General features: G+C 43.7%; 1 protein-coding gene across 1 annotated transcript in view; it reads right to left on the bottom strand.

Annotated features, from left to right (window-relative positions):
* The window catches only part of ACSS2 (acyl-CoA synthetase short chain family member 2), a 225,828-nt gene extending 216,227 nt beyond the window's left edge, over positions 1 to 9,601 (bottom strand). Inside the window, exons 1-2 of the mRNA XM_086964950.1 lie at positions 9,272 to 9,601; positions 6,055 to 6,250 (exon numbers count right to left, since the gene is read on the bottom strand). Coding sequence (XP_086821076.1) covers positions 6,055 to 6,250; positions 9,272 to 9,419 — 344 coding nt within the window. The 5' untranslated portion in view covers positions 9,420 to 9,601. The remainder of the gene's footprint in view (positions 1 to 6,054; positions 6,251 to 9,271) is intronic.
* Positions 9,602 to 18,609: the final 9,008 nt, after the last annotated feature.

Below are 18,609 nucleotides of genomic sequence, written 5' to 3'. Positions count from 1 at the left end.
GTAAGAGATGGGTTTTAGTTTTATGTATAGCGCTGCCTTGCCCTCACAATAGGCCGGAGCGCTTTACAGTATGCAAGAACACTCGTTACCATCCGGTGAGCACGACATGAACAAGAGAATACCTTAGTAAAAAAAATATAAAGTCGGCGATAGTTCTCGTTACTATTTCAGCAAAACTACAGGTCAAATTAATTGACATTTTAATGGTAGACAGTGCATTCATGTAGAGTGGAAGGATAGGAGTTCTCAGGAGGTAAATAAAAGAAGGCGTTATAAGAAGTCGCTTAGAGCTAGCATACCTGCCGGGGTTCACCTGGCTCTACTGGTCTAAGCGGAATGAACCAGCCGGAGGGTGAAAACTGAGATGGGTGTTGACCTTCAAGTTTAAGTTGAAAACCCCTCCTTCAGAAAAGCTTCCTTGTTTCACAGTTTTGTGCTCTGAATCGTTATGCAACAGCTGCTTTCACTTACATTCTAACATGAAAAGTGCCTAGAACCCAACTGACCTATAAGGAGTACATGGCACTATGTAAGAACACCAGAATATTAGGGCACTAGCACTGTAAGCAATACTGTAGGAAGGGCAAAGACAATCATCCCAAAAGGCATTCGAAGAGGTCACCAATAAGGCATTCGAAGAGTTCTCAGGACCCTCAAGTGAAGTCCAGGATGCTCCCTCCCACTATGTGAATACCAGCACTGGCTGCCCTCTTCAGGGCAAACAGACATGACCCCAACAATTTAAACAGGCCCAGAACCAAACTAAAAAAATGCATCAATGGCTGAGCCTGTACCCCAAAGGTGGCTGCACTTGTAAGCGTGGGGGTCGCTCTTCATATATGTGCCTTTAGAGGCTGAACCTGCACCATGGTCGAGACTGCATGCAGCGGTCAAATCAGGGTGCATGTTCATACCAGCGGCACAGCAACCGGTTAGCTTTCTTCAGGCTCCTCCCAGAAGCCTCTTCTGTGGAGTTGTCAGAATGGGCCCCTCTGTGCCGTTAAAAAATATAGGTGCTGGCCTGGTGATCTACAGTGATCACTATTACAGTTGCCGCACTCAGAGCGATGGGGGGGCAGGTAAATGTATAGGCATTTATTTATATAGCGCACTACTTACCCGTAGGGTCCCAAGGCGCTTCAACCGCTGCGAAACCCTTCCTGGCTTCCCTGAGAGATGGTCCCTTAATGGGTATCCCCAGGGTGAGACCAGGCATCCCCGGCGGTCTGGTGGGGCCGTTAGTGAAGATGAGGCAAGCTAATGCCCAGAGTTGCCGAGTGTGATCGCTGATCAGAGTGGGCACCGAGGCGAGAGAATTATCGAGTCCGCTGACCCTGGTCCAGAAACCTGCCGCGCCGGGAATCGAACCCTGGTCCCGGGCCGTCCTCTGCTCTCGGGTCTGCCGCCTCTAACCAGTGAGCCACACTACTTCACAGGGGCACTGAAATCAACCTGTGGGTGCTTCCCTGAACTACATAGCTATATTTCAATCTTTCTTCTAGGTTGCCCCAAATTATACTCCTCAAACAGGGACAACAGCCACCTGTGGCGAGGAGTGGACTATTTTTCAACCACAGAATTCTCTTTCCTTACTAACAATAAAACCAATGTGTGAGTAGTAGTATTGGCAAGAGGCGAGGGCTTACCGAACCCCCTACTGCAGGTTCAAGATTCCCGATCCTTCCCTAGTTGGGTTGGTTTAGGGCTGCTAAAAGCACCCAATGATTCTGATTAATGTGGAAGGTGGGGTTCAAATGTTAAGTCTCAGCTGTGATGAACTTATGGGCACTTGCTTCTGCTGACTTTTTAAGAGCCGTTTGTGTCAATTTTTTATTTTTTTTTTAAAAATAAAGAAAGATCTCTCATTGTGGATGTAAATATCACATGAAATAACCAACTTGAGTGTTGTCTTTAATACCATTGAACGTCAGAAGCATTAACTACATTGTTACGTTACGTAGTTTGAGCACATGCACATAGGAAAGGAGTCAAAATAGAAATCGCAAAGGAAGTACAGCTGAATACGTCAAAACATGTAAGGCTAAAGGAAGGTGAGAAATTGCTCCATTTTTCTCCTTTTCCGTATGGACAATGTCAATATGGTTGGATGTAGCAATGCCTTTTGATCTAGGCTAGACACTAGCATATGATACAGGGATGTATCTGGCAGTATGGGGTCATTATTGGCAAAAAACAATGACACGGGAAGCCTTCCAGGTCCTGCTCAGTGGCTTTTGGATGGCCTTCAGATAAGGCGTAAGGATAGTCCACATTTTAGGCACTGACGTCATGTATATCTTCAAATGTTTGCATTCATAATTGAAACCCTGGCATGTGTCCTAAAAAGGATTTAAGAAACCTATATGTCAACCCTTTCTGTAGACACACAAATTATGTAATTGTTCATACACATCCCATCACTGTGGATGAACTCAGATGTTTTTAACGAGACAGTGTTTAGGCCCCTTCATTTTTAGAATTGATTGAAAACGTTGGTACTTTTTCCAGTTAAATCACATACTGAAAGATCTACATTGAGCTTAATTTTTAATCTGTTACTGTAAAGATGGATCTAGCTACGCATATATAGGGAGAGTCCCGATTCTTAGAGATGCAAATAAACACATATTCAACACAATTTTCACAACATATTCACCCTGAAGAACAAACTCAAGCAACCTAAGAAGTTTTGGTTGCTGTTTCCAAACTGCTTTATTAATAGGTAACCACAAGGACGCTGAGCATGCTCACAAGACAGAAGCATCTCTTATTGTCATGTTGACAGTGATACCACATTTTGTATTAGACTCATTTCTTTCAGTCGCTAAATGGGGGTACTGCAATGCCATGAATATATTAGTCCAAATTAAATTTAAACTAGGAGGGAGGGGAACAGCTACCCCCTAAGAGATATTGCAGGACTGTGCAGCTCCACAGGTAATTCATTGGTGGAATAATAGCAAAATAAACAGGTCTAACAGAATGTTAAAATATATAGTATGAGTTTGGTACATTGCTCTGCTATTTTACTCTACATACTATAATTAGAACTCATGGCTGTCTTTTCTTTATTACATTTCTGGGTTTTGAGTGAACCTTGACTCTGTTTGCTACTGTAGAAGCCTGGGAATTTGTTGACTGTAGCCTGGCTTCTTCAGAAGGGTAGTCTTAAAGACAACTGGGTGACTTTGTTCAGATTGCATTAATTTGAAGGGAGGCCCGTGTCGATCTGTCAGGATGAGGGTTATGTGTTAAGCTTCTCCTGAGCTCTAATAACACATGATGCACATGGAAGACTTCTTTTTACAGGCATAAGTCGTGTTGGGCAGGCTAATGGGCAACGCATTTGCACTGTAAGAAAAGACAACGGCCTGTAGAGTGGCTCAGAAGTTACAAGAAGGTACGTTTTAATTCTGCAGAGAATTGATGACTTGAGATTCTTTGTGATATCTCCCTGGAAGCTCAGGTTCCAGCGTTTTCACTAATAAGATCACCTGTACACTATCTTGCCATTGTCCACAGAGCAGCCAATATTTTTTTTTCCGCGTGAGATGATTTTACCATAGCTGTTATTTGCACCAGTAGGCCTTCATTTTGAGTGGCCTGGAAAATTAGCTGGTATTTTCCCACCCCCTCAGTTACTGATACCTGGGCTACTGGTATCTCCTGGGGGACGGAAAATCGAGCGCATTAAAAGTTTAACGCTCAGGTTCCACTGAGAAATGAAGAATCAGTAGTTCTGGGTCCAATTTACCCGGTAACTGCTCATTTTTACCAGGCTTTGATCAGGAGATGTAGAATCTTCAGGTGAAAGCAAACAGATCTGAAGTGTTCAAGCGCGTCTCATAATTGCGACAGGGTCGATAACAGCTGTTACTAGCCCCTTCAGAATTAAGTAGCCACTTGTAATGAGAGCCTTAGTGAAGAAGCTCTTGCACACAATACTTGGCAGAGGAGGAAGAAGATGTCAACTGCAATTCTGTCTGTAATGCATCCATATGACAAGCACGGCTGTCCTCCACAAACGGCATGCATTGTTTTTAGGAAAAAGAGCATTGCCAAAGTAAAGAAGGCATCTAATTTTTTCGGTGATTCGTTCATAAAGTTCAGGTTTTTTCTAATTTTATATCATGGTAATTGCACTTTTCCTTCTCTCGTTATTTATGGAGAATAACTTGAAAACTCAGGAGTTCAAGATGAGGTTTATAGAAGATAATGTGAGTAATACATTAGGTCACTTTTACAGCCGCTAGGGTCATGGTTATGCCCAGTAAGTAGGGGATACACCCGAATAAAACAATTTTTAGGATAAAACACAGGAAATCATATTTTAAGAACACAAGTGCTCAGGAAGAATAAGAATGGAGGTGGGTAATTCGATAGTTGGTAAGGTGGAGGTGATGTCTTATTACAGGATTTCTTCAAGCATGTCAGTAAATGTACAAATACGAAGGCGGCAATTCCACTCTGGTCCCTACCACCTACAATCTTCCAAGGTCTGCCCAGGAGATGGTCGCCCGCGCTCTCATTCTCTCCCGCATTGACTACGCCAACGCTCTGTATATTGGCATCGCGGGATATTTGCTAAAAAAATTACAGACCATACAGAATTCCGCTGCTAGACTTCTGTTTAACATCTCAGGGATATCAAGCGTGAGACAGCATCTACGAGATTTACATTGGCTTTCTGTGGCCCACGGAGCGCAATGTAAGGCTCTCACTGTGGCCCATAGAGCCCTGCACGGTTTTGGACCAATATATATCAGGAAGCGTTTTGCTTTCTATGTCCCCAGTCGATCCTTGCGCTCGGCCACCCAACGACGGATAGAGATCCCTCGATTCCGCAGGTTGCGGCTGGGGGCTCAGTCCCTTTCCGTGAAAGCAGCCACAGCATGGAATTCCTCTCCTTTGGAACTACGGTCTATTCAGGACTTCAGACTTTTTTAAAAACAACTTAAAAGTTTTCTTTTTAACAGCTGATTTAACTCTCTGCTCCATTAGGCTTGGGTAACTGTGCGCGCCAGGACATTCTTGAGTATGTGAGCGTGGTATAAATCCATTATAACATAACATAACTAGCAGAATACCAGACAACAAGCCTTCTCATTCGACACCTGAGAATATGGAACAAGATCGCAGTCCAGATCTGACAAGCGTCCTCTGGGCTCTTCTTCCGCAAGCAAATGAAGACACTTCTCTTGGTACAACATGTTGCTTCACACTAATATCTCCCCACAGACCACACACATACACTTACAAGGCCACCAGAGTCACTTTCTCCCTTGTGCCCCCCTTCTTCCCCATGCGTCTTGTTTCATGCACCTTACTTTTAATACTCGCGCAGCTTTTCTGGAGGTTCCTCCATTGCTTTGCATCTAGGTTTGCGCTCTATAAACCCTATGCACACACGTCACATGAAATGATTTGGCAGAACCATGTTTTGTACGCACAAAGTACTAAACATTAAGGGCAACGTGTAAGGTTCCAGCACCGCAGGTTCTTGTTATTGTCTCATTAATGCTGTGCCGGTCTGATTAACAATCCTCCAGCTTCCGTAAATGTGTTCACCGGGGACGTGGGTGTTTGCACAGAGACACACCCCCGAGGCACTCCCACACAAAGCAGCAGCGCCAAGGAAAGGCGTTCCAAACAATGTGCCCACACCAAACATGGACATACACCTTCATAATCCAGATTTTCGTTCATCTTTTGAGGTGAAATACGCATAAAGCTTTCGGAAAGAGCTCCATATTAGCCGTGTCAAATATTTCATATCCTACTAAATATTCTGCTGTTATAGTTTCCTTTTAAAGGGGTGTGTGTACTGTACACCCGTCTGCCAAATGCACAACAAGGGCACAGCACGCAAGGGGAGGCCTGAAGTAGAGGTTGAAATATTGTGGTGCTACCAGGAATCAAAGAGAATTCACTTTAACTCAAAAAGCATATTTGAATACAGACTCAAATAGCGGTTGTTTAAAAAAAATAGAGCTGAAGTGAAAACTAGGGAAAGAAATAAGTAGAAAAGAGCACTATGAAAAATAAAAAAGTTACCACAATATTGCCGTCTTCTCTCCCAGATTTTTCTCCTTGACGTTTCTGTCAAGGACGTTGTAACAGATGTTGGTTTTGGCCCCTTTCATGAACTCTACGTAGACTCTGCCTTTAGTTACATCGAAATTGAAGTCAAAAAGCTTTCCCGTTGGTGGCGTTTGCCAGTGAAACTCGCTGGCAATCTCCTTCCAAAACTCTGAGGAGGAAGATTGGGGAAAGGGAAAGCAATGATATCACATCAGTGTGTTTTAGGCATTAGGTAAATATACAATAATTTAACGTATAACATTGGGAGGCAACATGTCATGTACTCTGAGGCCAGTTGCACATTTTGTTGCAAGGTATACAGTTTTATCGTTCTTTTTAATATGTGTAAAAATCAATAAACATATGTTGAAATAGAAATACGTTTATTTAGACCATAGGTCTTTAAACAACAAAGACATAATACAATAAATATTTAAAACTCATTAAAATACATATCTAGCCTTATCATGCAAGTCTCAAACAAACATTAACCAGACCCAAGTTATTGTCAGCACTAAAATGTCTTCCAGAGTAATTTTGCACCTCGTGTATTTTTTTTCTGCACAATATTGTGGGCGGCCTTTACTCAAAGTTATGTTTTCCCAATCCACCTAGGTTAGGCGGTGCCCGATGGCTGTGTGTGCTATTACATAACCTACAGGGTTTGTTTTTGGCCTCATCTTCCAAGGTTCAGATATTACCAAATTTTCTTCTCCTACCATTTTCCTGAGGTTGGTGCCACAGTATTTAAAAGTTGACCACCACAACGTAAATATATAGAATTATAAATGGGTAACAGTGAATCCCGAGGATGTTTTTCACAGAGGGGTTCTCGACTGACATCGAATAAACAAGGGGAGTGAAGCTCGAGTTGTTCTGCGATGTCACCAATAATCCAGAGGCGAAAAATACATCTGTAATGCATTTGTAATCCATCTCTAATTTTATGTTATGTATGGCCCCCCAAATCATCATCTCCTGGTTTCAACGGTTATGCAGGGGCAGAGGAATAACGTGAAAGCCACCTGGAAGAGGTGTGGCGCAGCGGCCGGGTGCCTGACTCCGGACCACACGGTTCGATCCCCGCTGGTGGCGGCAGGTTAGCCCAGAACCCTGTGACTCTGGGCAATAGCTCGCTTAATCTTCCTGACAGTCCCCAGCGCCAGGACACCTCTCCAGAGGTCTCACAAATGCTGGTATTTCATTTAATTATTTACATAATATGGTCTCATGTACTGTCCCAAATGTTTAAAAAAAATACCTTGCCTCCTGTCACCCAGCTCAACCGCTCTCTGTGACTTCCCTCCCCTCCTCTCTGATCCTAATAAGCTCTTTGCTCTGCCAGCGCTGCACAGACAGGGTCTGTGAGACCCCTGCCAGAGCTACCTGGAATTCATTTATGACATAGCAACAGTGGGTAACAGCTTTTGCTACGTCATAGCAGTGACTTGCAAGTTTAGAATATGGCGTTCACATTAGTGGCACTCAGTGAGAGCCATACATAACATATAGAATTATAGATGTGTAACAGTGAAGTATGAGGATTTTCTCTACGAAGAGGTTCCGAGTGACATCAAATAGCAAGAACTAAGCTCCAGTTGTCTATGATATCACTCACAACCAGAGGTAAAAAACATAGCGGTAATTCACTTTTACTGATACGTATCTAAATTTTATGTAACGCGCCAAAATCGCCTGCACTGCTTTGAACAGCTAAGCAGGAGAATAGGATTAATGGGAGAGCCATATATCACATGGCCTCTCCTCCCTGGTCCAAATTTAAAAAAATGGCCTCTTGCACACACCCTCTATGTGCTTTGCCTTCCCTCCTGAAGCTGTGCTCACCAGGGCTGCTGATAGGCTCTCAGAAAGCCCAGTCAGAGCAGCCTGGAATTCCTTTACGAAGAAGCAACAGTGGGAAACAGCTTTTGTTAACAACTGTTGCTACGTCATAGCAAGAGTTACTGGATTTGAATCTAGGTATTTGGGCTAGTAACTCTCTACACAAGCTAACTATATAGAATAACACTTGACATAGTTAATAAGACTCTTAAAGGGTTTTTAATGGCCTACCTACCACTATTAAGAGTGTGCAAGGTGAAAGCTTGAGTTATTGTCCCATCACCCGCATTGGACTAAATGTGTGCACTTCAGCATATCACCTTACCTCCCTGTGTCTAAGTTCCCATATCCACAAAAATTGCAAATGGTTACAAACCAGGTAAACGCCAATATTAAGAGTAATCTAAAAATAGCCATTCATAGCCAGACAATAGTTCATGTTCATTATCTTTAATTATTGAGCAATACACACATCCACAAATACTGCAATCAATTGTCATGGTGTTCTGGAATTGATTGTTATGGTATTATTTTTTGTTGTCAATTGCACTGCAGTAGTTTTGCAAAACCAGTGGAAAGCTGTTCTATGCAACTGGAGGTCCGGAGTATGCAGTATATAGAAAAGAGCACACATGGTAATTTATGTTAGTCAATGTGAGGCTTTTGTGGAGAATTATTAAGTCTGTTGTAAATCATATTTTGTTGGTAGAAGCGAGTCTTGTCTTTGTGGCTGATCTTTATCAAGCGCGGGTAACAATGGGCCGCTGTTTGAATTGGATTAATGGGTTTTGTTGTGTTTATCTTTCGTAGATAGAATCCTGATTGAACAAAAGGGTCCAGGTTACGTAGGTGAGTGTGTTTGAACGTTTTGATTAATCAAATACGTTGTCATAATTGTCTAATGATAAGGAAATCAGACTGAGGAACAATTTTCTTGGCTTCTCATTGGTTATTATTCATATTTCATATAGCTATGGGAATGTCATGAGCGTGACATTTGGGAAACAGTTCACATGCATGAAATAATTCCCATAAATCATAGGGGTCGAAGCTGCTACTATTTGTGAAACTACAACATTTTTGAAACATTGCTGTCAAAATGCAGTTCAGTTCCAGCTGTCCCAGTTCGTACTGGCTTCATGACTGATTTAGGGAGAAGTGCACAAAAATGCCTATTTCATCAATTACTATTCAAGTATTTTGAAAAATGCTGATATTGTATTATTTGTATAACAGTGATTGCATGTTTACAGTATGTTAATAGTACTGCATTGATTGACAATGCCGCTCTGTTGTTTTTACACCGTGTACGACTCTAAAAAAATATCGATATCAAAAGGTACAATACCTTCCGGGTGCTCAATGGATTTCTTGTACAGTGCTCGGTAAGTGCCCATATCTGGGACGTGGGCATTGGCTGCCTCCTGGCATGGCTGCGGCTGGTATGTGAGCTGCTGGGCTTCAGCCACTGAGGGCGCGTTCGCTCCGCTGGGCATGGCTAGCACGCAGCACTCGGCGGGACTGGAGACGCGCAGGCGGGGAAGGACCGTCAGAGGCTCCCGGGCACAGACTTGTTGCTGGATCACCAGGATGTACCTATTGCTGCCACCACTTCCTACAAGTGTCTCCTCGCTGTGCTCCCTGTTTGCAAACCGACCAGTTTGGCTGTCATTTTTCCTCGGCCAATCCCCTCGCTCGCCACTATCACTCCTACTTTCTGATTGGCTGAGGCGTGCTCGGCTCATCTCTTCCTAGTGAGCAGGAGGGAAGATGGGAGGGGAAGAAAGGAAGGGCGTAGGAAAGGACGTCAGAGAGGTCGAAGTTGCAAACACGGCCGACCGACAGACAGACAGGCGATGTCAAGGGGTCCCCGTCACTCCGAGTCCTACTTGCATTTCACAACGTTAAAGGAGGTGGAATATGTAATTTGTGTTCAGCTACGCCTTAAGATTCTTTGGTGTTCTGTGTAGAGAAAAACAAGCAGTTCTCTTTGCTTAGCTCTCTGCATCTCTGTCACCAATATTAGGCTTCTAGAATATTTGATGATATCCCCTGGGTTTTACGATCTATTGTGATATCATTCTTGAATGGACGCTTTGGGCACACCATGCCAAACATAATTTGTGTCTGAAGCAGCCATTGTGAGTGTATGTGTAATGCTATCTACATTTTTCATAACCCATTCCCCAATGCTTTTCCCTCCTATGCATGCAAATAGGCTTTCACACAAGTTTTGCCCAGACGAGTTTCTGTGTTGGTATCCTCTCACCTCCTAACCCCCTCCCCCCATCCGAGTAGTTGTTCGCAATTAATTTCCCTAATTTTGGCCTTTAACGCTGTAAATACATGGCTGCTGAATCAGAGGGATAAAGGGGGCGGGATTTTTAAGTCTGGCAGTACACTTTTCTGCCAGTCATAAAGAGAAGACAGATCAATGGGTATCTTAAATCATCGACAGGCTTAATGTAATTAGAAAATGCAGTAAGGGATACGTGGGCGGTTTGCAGATGTGGTGGACGTGTCTCCAGGGAGCTCCCAGAGAGGGAATTTTATTAAGGTAATGGAGCCTCCAAAGCTGCCTGTCCACCAGCTGACAGATGTAAAATTCTGAGCTCCCCTCCTTTGTAGATTTAAAAAATGTGTTTATTTTCACACTCTTCCGTGTTCCTATTTATCTATTTTCCAATCCAATCCAATCCAGAAATTCTTTATTTCGGCCATTTAGACCATAAAAGATACATATAAAAACATACATGATAAAAACATCCGTATTGTATTAAAACATTACTTTGAAAGAGGAAAGAATCAAATTCCTTTGGTAATCAGGAGGCGGATTGCCATTACAGTCATATCAGTGTTCCGTCCTTGGTGGTCAGGCTTTTAACAGTTTTCTCCTGATCTGCCACATGGCCATTATAAGTTTGGCAACCGCAAATACTATATGAGGGGAAGTATTTGTTTTCAATATTCTGTATGAAGTTGAAAGGCTCCTTACACCCAAATTCCTACACAGAGGCACTAGCCAATACTTCCTTGGTCTATTGTAGGCTGGGCAAAAGAACAGGACATGAATTTCCTCCTCATCATAGTTGCTACACCCAGGGCAAGTTTTATCATCCCCCTTTGCCCATTTACATGTAAAAGATTTGATGGGCAAGGTGCCTAGCCTCCATTGGATGAACAATTTTCTTGCCAAGATCAGGAAAATGATATCCATAAAACTTTCAAAGTAACAAGAATTCTTGGAGTCTAGGAATCGATCAGTTAAAATTCCATTGTTGGGTGCAGACACTAGGGAAGCAAGACTTCTCTCCTTATATATCTCCACCAGTCTTTTTCGAGAGACATTTAGGCAGCCTAGCTCAGGGGCCTCCCATAGCTCAGGGAGACTCAGCCGGTACAGTTCTTTCTTTATAAAAGCCAACCACAGAATTCTATCAAACTGATTCAAATTCCTTACGTGGATGAGATCTTGCCTATAATGTGCAAGCTCACTGGTGGACCAGAGCCTATGCCAGAATCTTAGTGGCTTTAATTCCAAATCCTCTCCTATGGAGGGGAGACCCACATCTAATCTTAGGGGAAGCAGAGGTGTGCCACGGGGAAGGCGTCTAAGAAAGTTGTTTTCTACACTGACCAGCGCTGTCCCTGCTTTATACCCCCATAGCTCACTACCATAAGATGCAGCCGCTTTAGCTTGTGTTTTCTACATTTCTACTGCCGGGGTAATGGGTTTAAAAGTAGAAGTGTTCGCAACCTTCAGAATTGCCCCTGAAAGTTGTGACAGCTTTATCCGGGATCTTGCTATTTGTGGTTCCCAAGATAAATTCTCATGTAGGGTTACCCCCAAATACTGGAATGTTTTTACCCTCTCCAGTCTTACTGAGCTCAGTAATGGGTTAGGTCTAGTCTTGGGTGAGGGGTTGAATATCATGAACTTGGTCTTCCCTGTATTGATCTCTAGACCATGTTGTCTACAGAAAAGACCAAATCCATCCAGGATCCGTTGAATCCCCATCGGGGATTTGGAAAGCAGGAGGGTATCGTCAGCAAACATGATGGCCGGCACCCTCCTGCCTGCCAAAACGGGAGCGTCGTTGTCCCCCACATTGTCAAGGTGGGATATGACACTATTAACATAAAGGCAAAACAGGGTTGGCGCCAAGACGCAACCCTGCCTTACCCCCCTAAGGACTGGGAACCTTTTTAACAATACTCCGTCCCTCCCACACCTGACCTGAGCAAAGTTACTGTCGTGAAGCCTAATTATAGCCCGTAAAAGATGGATAGGGACACCCAGCTCTTTTAGAACCTCCCAAAGTTTCTTTTGAGGGACCAAGTCAAATGCTGACCTCAGGTCCACGAACACCATATACAGCCCCCCCCCTCGAACCTCACAGTTTTCCAATAGAGGAGAACGAGACGGAAAATCTGGTCCATGGTGGACGTGTTTTTCCTGAAGCCAGCCTGGAGGGGGCTCAGAATTTCTTTATCCTCCATCCAATCTAAAAGATGGTCCAAGAGAAGGCGAGAGAAAAGTTTTTGAGGGACATCTATGAGGCTGATCGGCCTGTAGTTGGCTGGGAGAAGAGGGCAGCCCTTCTTGAAGATAGGTACAATCTCCGCCCCCAGCCAAGTACAGGGGATCTCCATGCCTCCCGCGATGGAATTAAAAAGAATAAGGAGGTACGGGTCCCAGATCTCTGGGTGGAACCTAAAAAGGTCACCGGGCAGTCTATCTAGTCCTGGGGCTTTCCCCATCGCCAGTCTCTCTAATGCACTGACCACCTCCCCAAGGCTAAATTCCAATCCTTCATCAGGATAGGATAAAACATCAGCAGCCACATCATTGGCAAATTCAAAGGTATCTTCGTATAATTTGCCAAAGTGAGCTTCCCAGACAAGAGCTGCAATGTTTGGCTCCACTGCAGCTTTGGGTTCACCTGTGCCAATGTTTACCAAGGACCAAAATCTTCTGGAGTCCCTAGTTTCTAGTGCTAGGGAGAGGTCCTTCCATCTGTTCCAATCCCATTCCGACCTTGCCAGTGCCATGGTTTCCCTGTATTCCCGCCTAAGTTCAGACACCTTGCCCCTATCAGAACCTGCTTTTATTGTTGCTATTAGTTCTGTCTTAATCTTTTTACAGGCAGAGTTATACCAGGTTGAGGTTCGAATCTTTTTCTTCCGCGGCACTACCACCGGGTAAAGGACCTCACCTAAGGCTCCCACTAACTCTTCATGGATTTGGGCTAATCTCTTGTTGAAGTCTTGGGGTCTAGGCTGATTGATTAAATCGTCCAAGTCCTTTAGCCTGGGGAGTGCTAGTTTGTAGATTTTCCTGATACTCTCTTGTGAATTTGCCAGTTTCTCCCATTTTACCCTACGCCTGTTAGAGCTGAGAACCAGGTTCCCTAAATCCTCACTAGGCTCAACGGGCTGCGATCCAGCAACAACTACAGGGTACACCATATCTAATAGAAGTGCATTGTGATCGCTGTCCGTTCTTGCAACTACTCTGAAATCCTGGACCTTGGACCACAAGCTGATGTCTACAAAGATGTAGTCCAGCCGCGATTCGTGATCCTTCCTATTGAAGGTACATAGTGAAGGGGCGTCTGAAGTTATGCGACCATTACAAGCCCTTAACGCAAAGTTTAGTGTCAAGGACATAATTTGCACCGCAAGGGGGGACCAAGATTTGGGGTGGGGGGATTGACATGGTGGAACACCCCAAAAGTCATCTTCTGCAGTGAGGGCACCCTCCCTCAGACCTTCCAAGGGTTCAAAGTGACAATTAAAATCTCCACCCATCACTATCTTGCAGTCTTTAGGGAGTTGGCCCAAAAAGGACGAAAGATCATCTAGTGTGGGTGATTCCATGGCTGCACCAACTGGGCGAGAGTACACATTAATAATTGCCATCTTAAAAGCATTGGGCCACTTAAGTAAGACACACTGTATGTCCTGCGAGAACGTAACTACATTCTCCGCATTGCATCCAATGTGACTGGCTACCCACACCGCTAAACCGCCTGAAGGCCTCCCTTTACCTCTCCAGCTAGCTTTAATTTCAAAAACTCCATAACCCGTTCTAGAGAGTGGTTCCCTGGCCCAAGTCTCTTGAAAGAGACAAACATCACTGTTACCTACTATAGAGTCCCAGTCATCTGTATATAGTTTGTTGGCGATACCCGCCACATTCCAGGACAGGAGCTTCAAAGTTTCAGGTAGAGTTTTAGAGCCCGATCCCCCAGTTTTCTCGTGTACACTAATCACTGCAGGAATCACAAGCCCTTGCAGTGGTATTGTTTCCGGGTTAGATGGGGCAAGGGATATTAATTTCGGGTCAGACGGGTCAGTGGGTGTTAAAATGTGGGCAGATGGACTTTCAAGTAAAATGTTTACTTGGCCCGCGACCTAACAGGAGTTAGGTTGTCTAAATGGAGTGCATCACATCCCCGAGTGATGGTAACAGCATTGCCTCCCACAAAAGTCCCCAGCCCTGCGGATTCACTAGTAGTTGGCAGGATTTGTTGGTGGTGACTTGAAATCGCTTTTGTGCTATTAGTCCTCAGAGACAACGATATATTAATAGGGGACCCCAACCGTCATTCGCAGTCTTCAAGGCCTGAGAAGACTTTGAATCTGTTGGTGACTTCCAAGGGGGTAAATGGGAGCAAGTGTTCCATCCCCCTTGTTCCTAACGAGTGGTCCACCCTCCCGAAATTATTACCATAGCCCCTATAGGGTACAGTATCCCACCCAAATGCATTCTTTGGGGCCATAGGATTGGGCAACGGCGGCAAATACTGATTGTTGAATTTTGTGCATGGATTATTCAATGAGGCAGGGGGTGCCCAAGGACACAATATGGGAGACACTAGGGCTCGCAGTCCCGGGCATCCGAAATGGCTCCTCGGGGTCAGGAACTCCCCAGTCTATCGCAACCACAGCGTGTCCACAAGCTGGTAACTCGGCAGGAGTTACAATACCTCCAGGCAGGGAAACAAGATCCAGTAATCCAAAAACTGCTGCGAGCGGCACCCACGAAGCGGGGGCCGCGATAAGTAATGAGGCAGAGGGTGGGGGCGGAGCACGCCCAGGAAGAGGCACCAGCTGTGGATGAAAGTGAGAATGCTGGTCCTCGCAGTCCCGGGCGTCCGCACTGGCTCCTCGGGGTCAGGAACTCTCCAGTCTATCGCAACCACAGCATGTCCACAAGCTGGTAACTCGGCAGGAGTTACAATACCTCCAGGCAGGGAAACAAGATCCAGTAATCCAAAAACTGCTGCGAGTGGCTCCTGCGAAGCGGGGGCCGCGAGCAGTAATGAGGCAGAGGGTGGGGGCGGAGCACGCCCAGGAAGAGGCACCAGCTGTGGATGAAAGTGAGAATGCTGGTCCTCGCAGTCCCGGGCGTCCGCACTGGCTCCTCGCGGTCAGGAACTCCCCAGTCTGTCGCAACCACAGCGTGTCCAAAAGCTGGTAACTCGGCAGAAGTTACAATACCTCCAGGCAGGGAAACAAGATCCAGTAATCCAAAAACTGCTGCGAGCTTATATTGTGGGGGCCTGCTACTGAACCCTGACTTTTTTAAAAATAGTGAATCAATTTCCCTACTTCAGGACCTATTTACAAACTTCATTTTGTAGTATGTTAATAGTAGTGCCATACCTACCAACTTATAAAATAATTTCACAGTGTGAGGGAGGGGTGGGGCCTTGGAGGGCAGAGCCTGGTGCAGAGAACTATCTAAGAGGGTCTCTGCCCCTCACCTAGCCCCCCCACCCCAAAGGGTCCTGACAAAGGGTCATCTAGGGTGTCACGGTTATCTTGGGGTGTTATAACACCTTTTAATGGACATCGGCTGCTTGCAATGTCTGAAAACAAGCTGGAAATCCACTGTTTACAGTGGTTGTCGGCACGTTTTCCCTCTCACCATGTGAGTGCGGCTCCTCACCGGGTGATCGTGTGAAGGGAGCCGAAATTGTGTGACACACAGTGACACTGTGTGAGTTGGCAGGTAGGTATTACTATAGTAGTGCTACTAACGTACGACAAAATGCTGTTCACAAACCTACGCGCCGTTTCCACCTATGCCTCGCCCATCTTTTTTTCGTACAAAGATCTCCACCCCTATTGCAGAGACTCTGCACACATAAGTATATGTTTTAGTAATATGCAGAGAAGGACAGATGACAGTGGGTGGAAAATTAGGGATATTTATAACTAATAGGGAGAAGATAGATTAGGACAGAATAAGGTGGGTATAGGAAAGGTTTGGATGGGGTTTTGGAAGGGACATGCACCCACCACAAAAGAGTAAGCCTATTGCTATTCCCAAACTGCACTTTTAAAGCTACTACTGCCAAAGAAGGCGCCAAAGCAGTAGTAAATCACTCCAGCTCTGAGCGGAAGTAATTCCTTCTCCTCACATGGCCAACCACTGGTACGGCAACACCCTCCCATCGAAAACAATGGCGATGGGGATAGGAAATAATGTTACATTAAACGAAATTATTTAAAATAGTTAGCAATATAAATACATATAATGTAATGTTAAAACACATATAAAAGTAAATCATATTTAATATTTCACAAAATTATTTAATTTGAAATATTTTTATAGACTACATATGTTATGTAATGTATAATAATATTAATATATGATACATATTTTTAATTAAATAACATTAGATGAAGTTTAAACAAAAAATTATTCCCACTAAAGTAAAAAAAAGATTATTTTTATTATGCATTGACAAATATTCAAATCGACGTATATAATTACTGAACAGTAATGTATATTTTATTAAAAACATATTGTTACTTTAACTCTTCAATTAAAAATGTTTTTAATATATTTCATAATTAAGACATAAATGTTTTCTTTTTATATATTTAGTTTAACATTAGATTGCATTTATTCATGACTTTAACAATTTTAAATTAATCAATTTAATTTTACATAAGTCCCTACCGTCATTATTTTCAATGGGAGGGTGTTACAGTGTCAGTGGTTGGCCAATTGTGGTACTGGACTTACTACTGTTTCTTTTTGGCAGTAGTACTTACACTCGTAAAATTTGGCTCCAGGGTCTGGGCACATATACATCTACACTTTTTAGTAACATTACACTCAGATTTTGTGAATATCCCAAAGTGGTAAAGTTACTCAAAAGTGTAAGAGTGAACTTACTTGTGTAACTTACGCACAGGTGTAGGTCCCCTCTGTGAATAGGCAACTTGTCTCGCGCTACCTTGTTCTCCCTACCGTTTTTTCCACTCTAATATTAAAACTATGCTTCTTAATTAGCATTCGCAATGAAGTCCACTTTTTTCTTCTGAAACAATTTTTTTAATTCCCTATTTCCAGTAAATCATGGTATTTATTCAAATATTCTTGAGGATTTAAAAAAAAAATTGGGACCAAACAGCATTTCTGTTAATTTGTTTCTCAGTAACAGATTTCTATTATTTTGTTTTTATATGCTTTTACATACCTCACACTCTACCCCAGCAAGGCGTGCATGCAACTCCCTTTCTTGATCAGAGAGGGGCCCCACATAGGCCTCCATATTTGTTGCATTGGGCAACATAGATTGATGGTAATCTCAACTTGAGACCTCCAAATTGTATCATATTATGGTCCAAATTGGACTGGCCGTGTTAGGGCCACTTCGTAATGGATTTTTCCCTTGCCTTTCGACTGCACACGGGCCCTGTCGCAGTAACTGTTCCCTTTCTCAGTCCTCGTGTATTTCCTTCCCTGACATTTTTGGGCCACATCAACTCTTCCTCATGCAGGGACGCAACGCCGTCGGCCATGTTAGAGTCAGGTGCCTGCTAAGACGAGAAAAAATGGGTGAAAATGTCAGAAATCCTTAGATCTTGTCTAACGTTAAGAAGGCCATACGAAGTATAAGCAATTAAAAGACTTTAGTAGATTAATAGGTCATACATTAGATAATTACTTCTTCCCAATCCAAGATGGCTGAATCTTTTTCCTCGAGATTGATGTCATTTCCTGTTCTCTACTATTTAAGGGCTCTATTTAAGGTCCAGTTGAGTTGCAATTGTTTCTGTGTCATTGCTTGCTCACTGGACCTCGTGGACTCTGCATTCTCTCCGGTTCATGTGTACCCTCACGCCTCATCACCTCGCTTCTTGTCCTGGTCAGTTAGAAGAGTGTTTTTGGTCTCCAGTTTTTTCCTTCCCTTTTGAATTATTTTCTGGAGTCCATATGGTTCAAGTCTGGAGTTTGGCACTGCCTCTAAGGATAAAAGGCCCGTTCTTCAAACCAAGAAGACTCTACAAGTGACGCACAGAAGATCCTTCCTTGACACATTATATGTGGTGGCAATGTGTTTTGAGAAGCAATTGTAATCAGATAAAAATAAAGCAAAGAAAGTAAGAGAGGGCAAAAACAAATTCACAGAAATTATTTCCACACTTTACACGTTGCACAAGCCCTCCCAATGTAAAATGTAAGATGCCTTTCAAACTGTTCATTTTAATCATACTTTTAATTTCTTAAGAGAAATGTACCACTCACCAGTGCTAGAAATCTCTTTACACATGTGTTATGGTGGTTGCCATTCTTCAGAATAGACTACTCCTTTTATTAGGAAGTACTCATTTGTTGGTTAAGCGACTGTGGTGAAATTCCAAACAAGCTCAGGTGAATCC

This window comes from Lissotriton vulgaris, chromosome 4_1 (genome assembly GCF_964263255.1).
Source record: "Lissotriton vulgaris chromosome 4_1, aLisVul1.2, whole genome shotgun sequence".
In the NCBI taxonomy this organism is placed as follows: Eukaryota; Metazoa; Chordata; class Amphibia; order Caudata; family Salamandridae; genus Lissotriton; species Lissotriton vulgaris.
The sequence above is the reverse complement of the archived record's forward strand: the minus strand, read 5'-3'. Positions and strand labels throughout refer to the sequence as shown.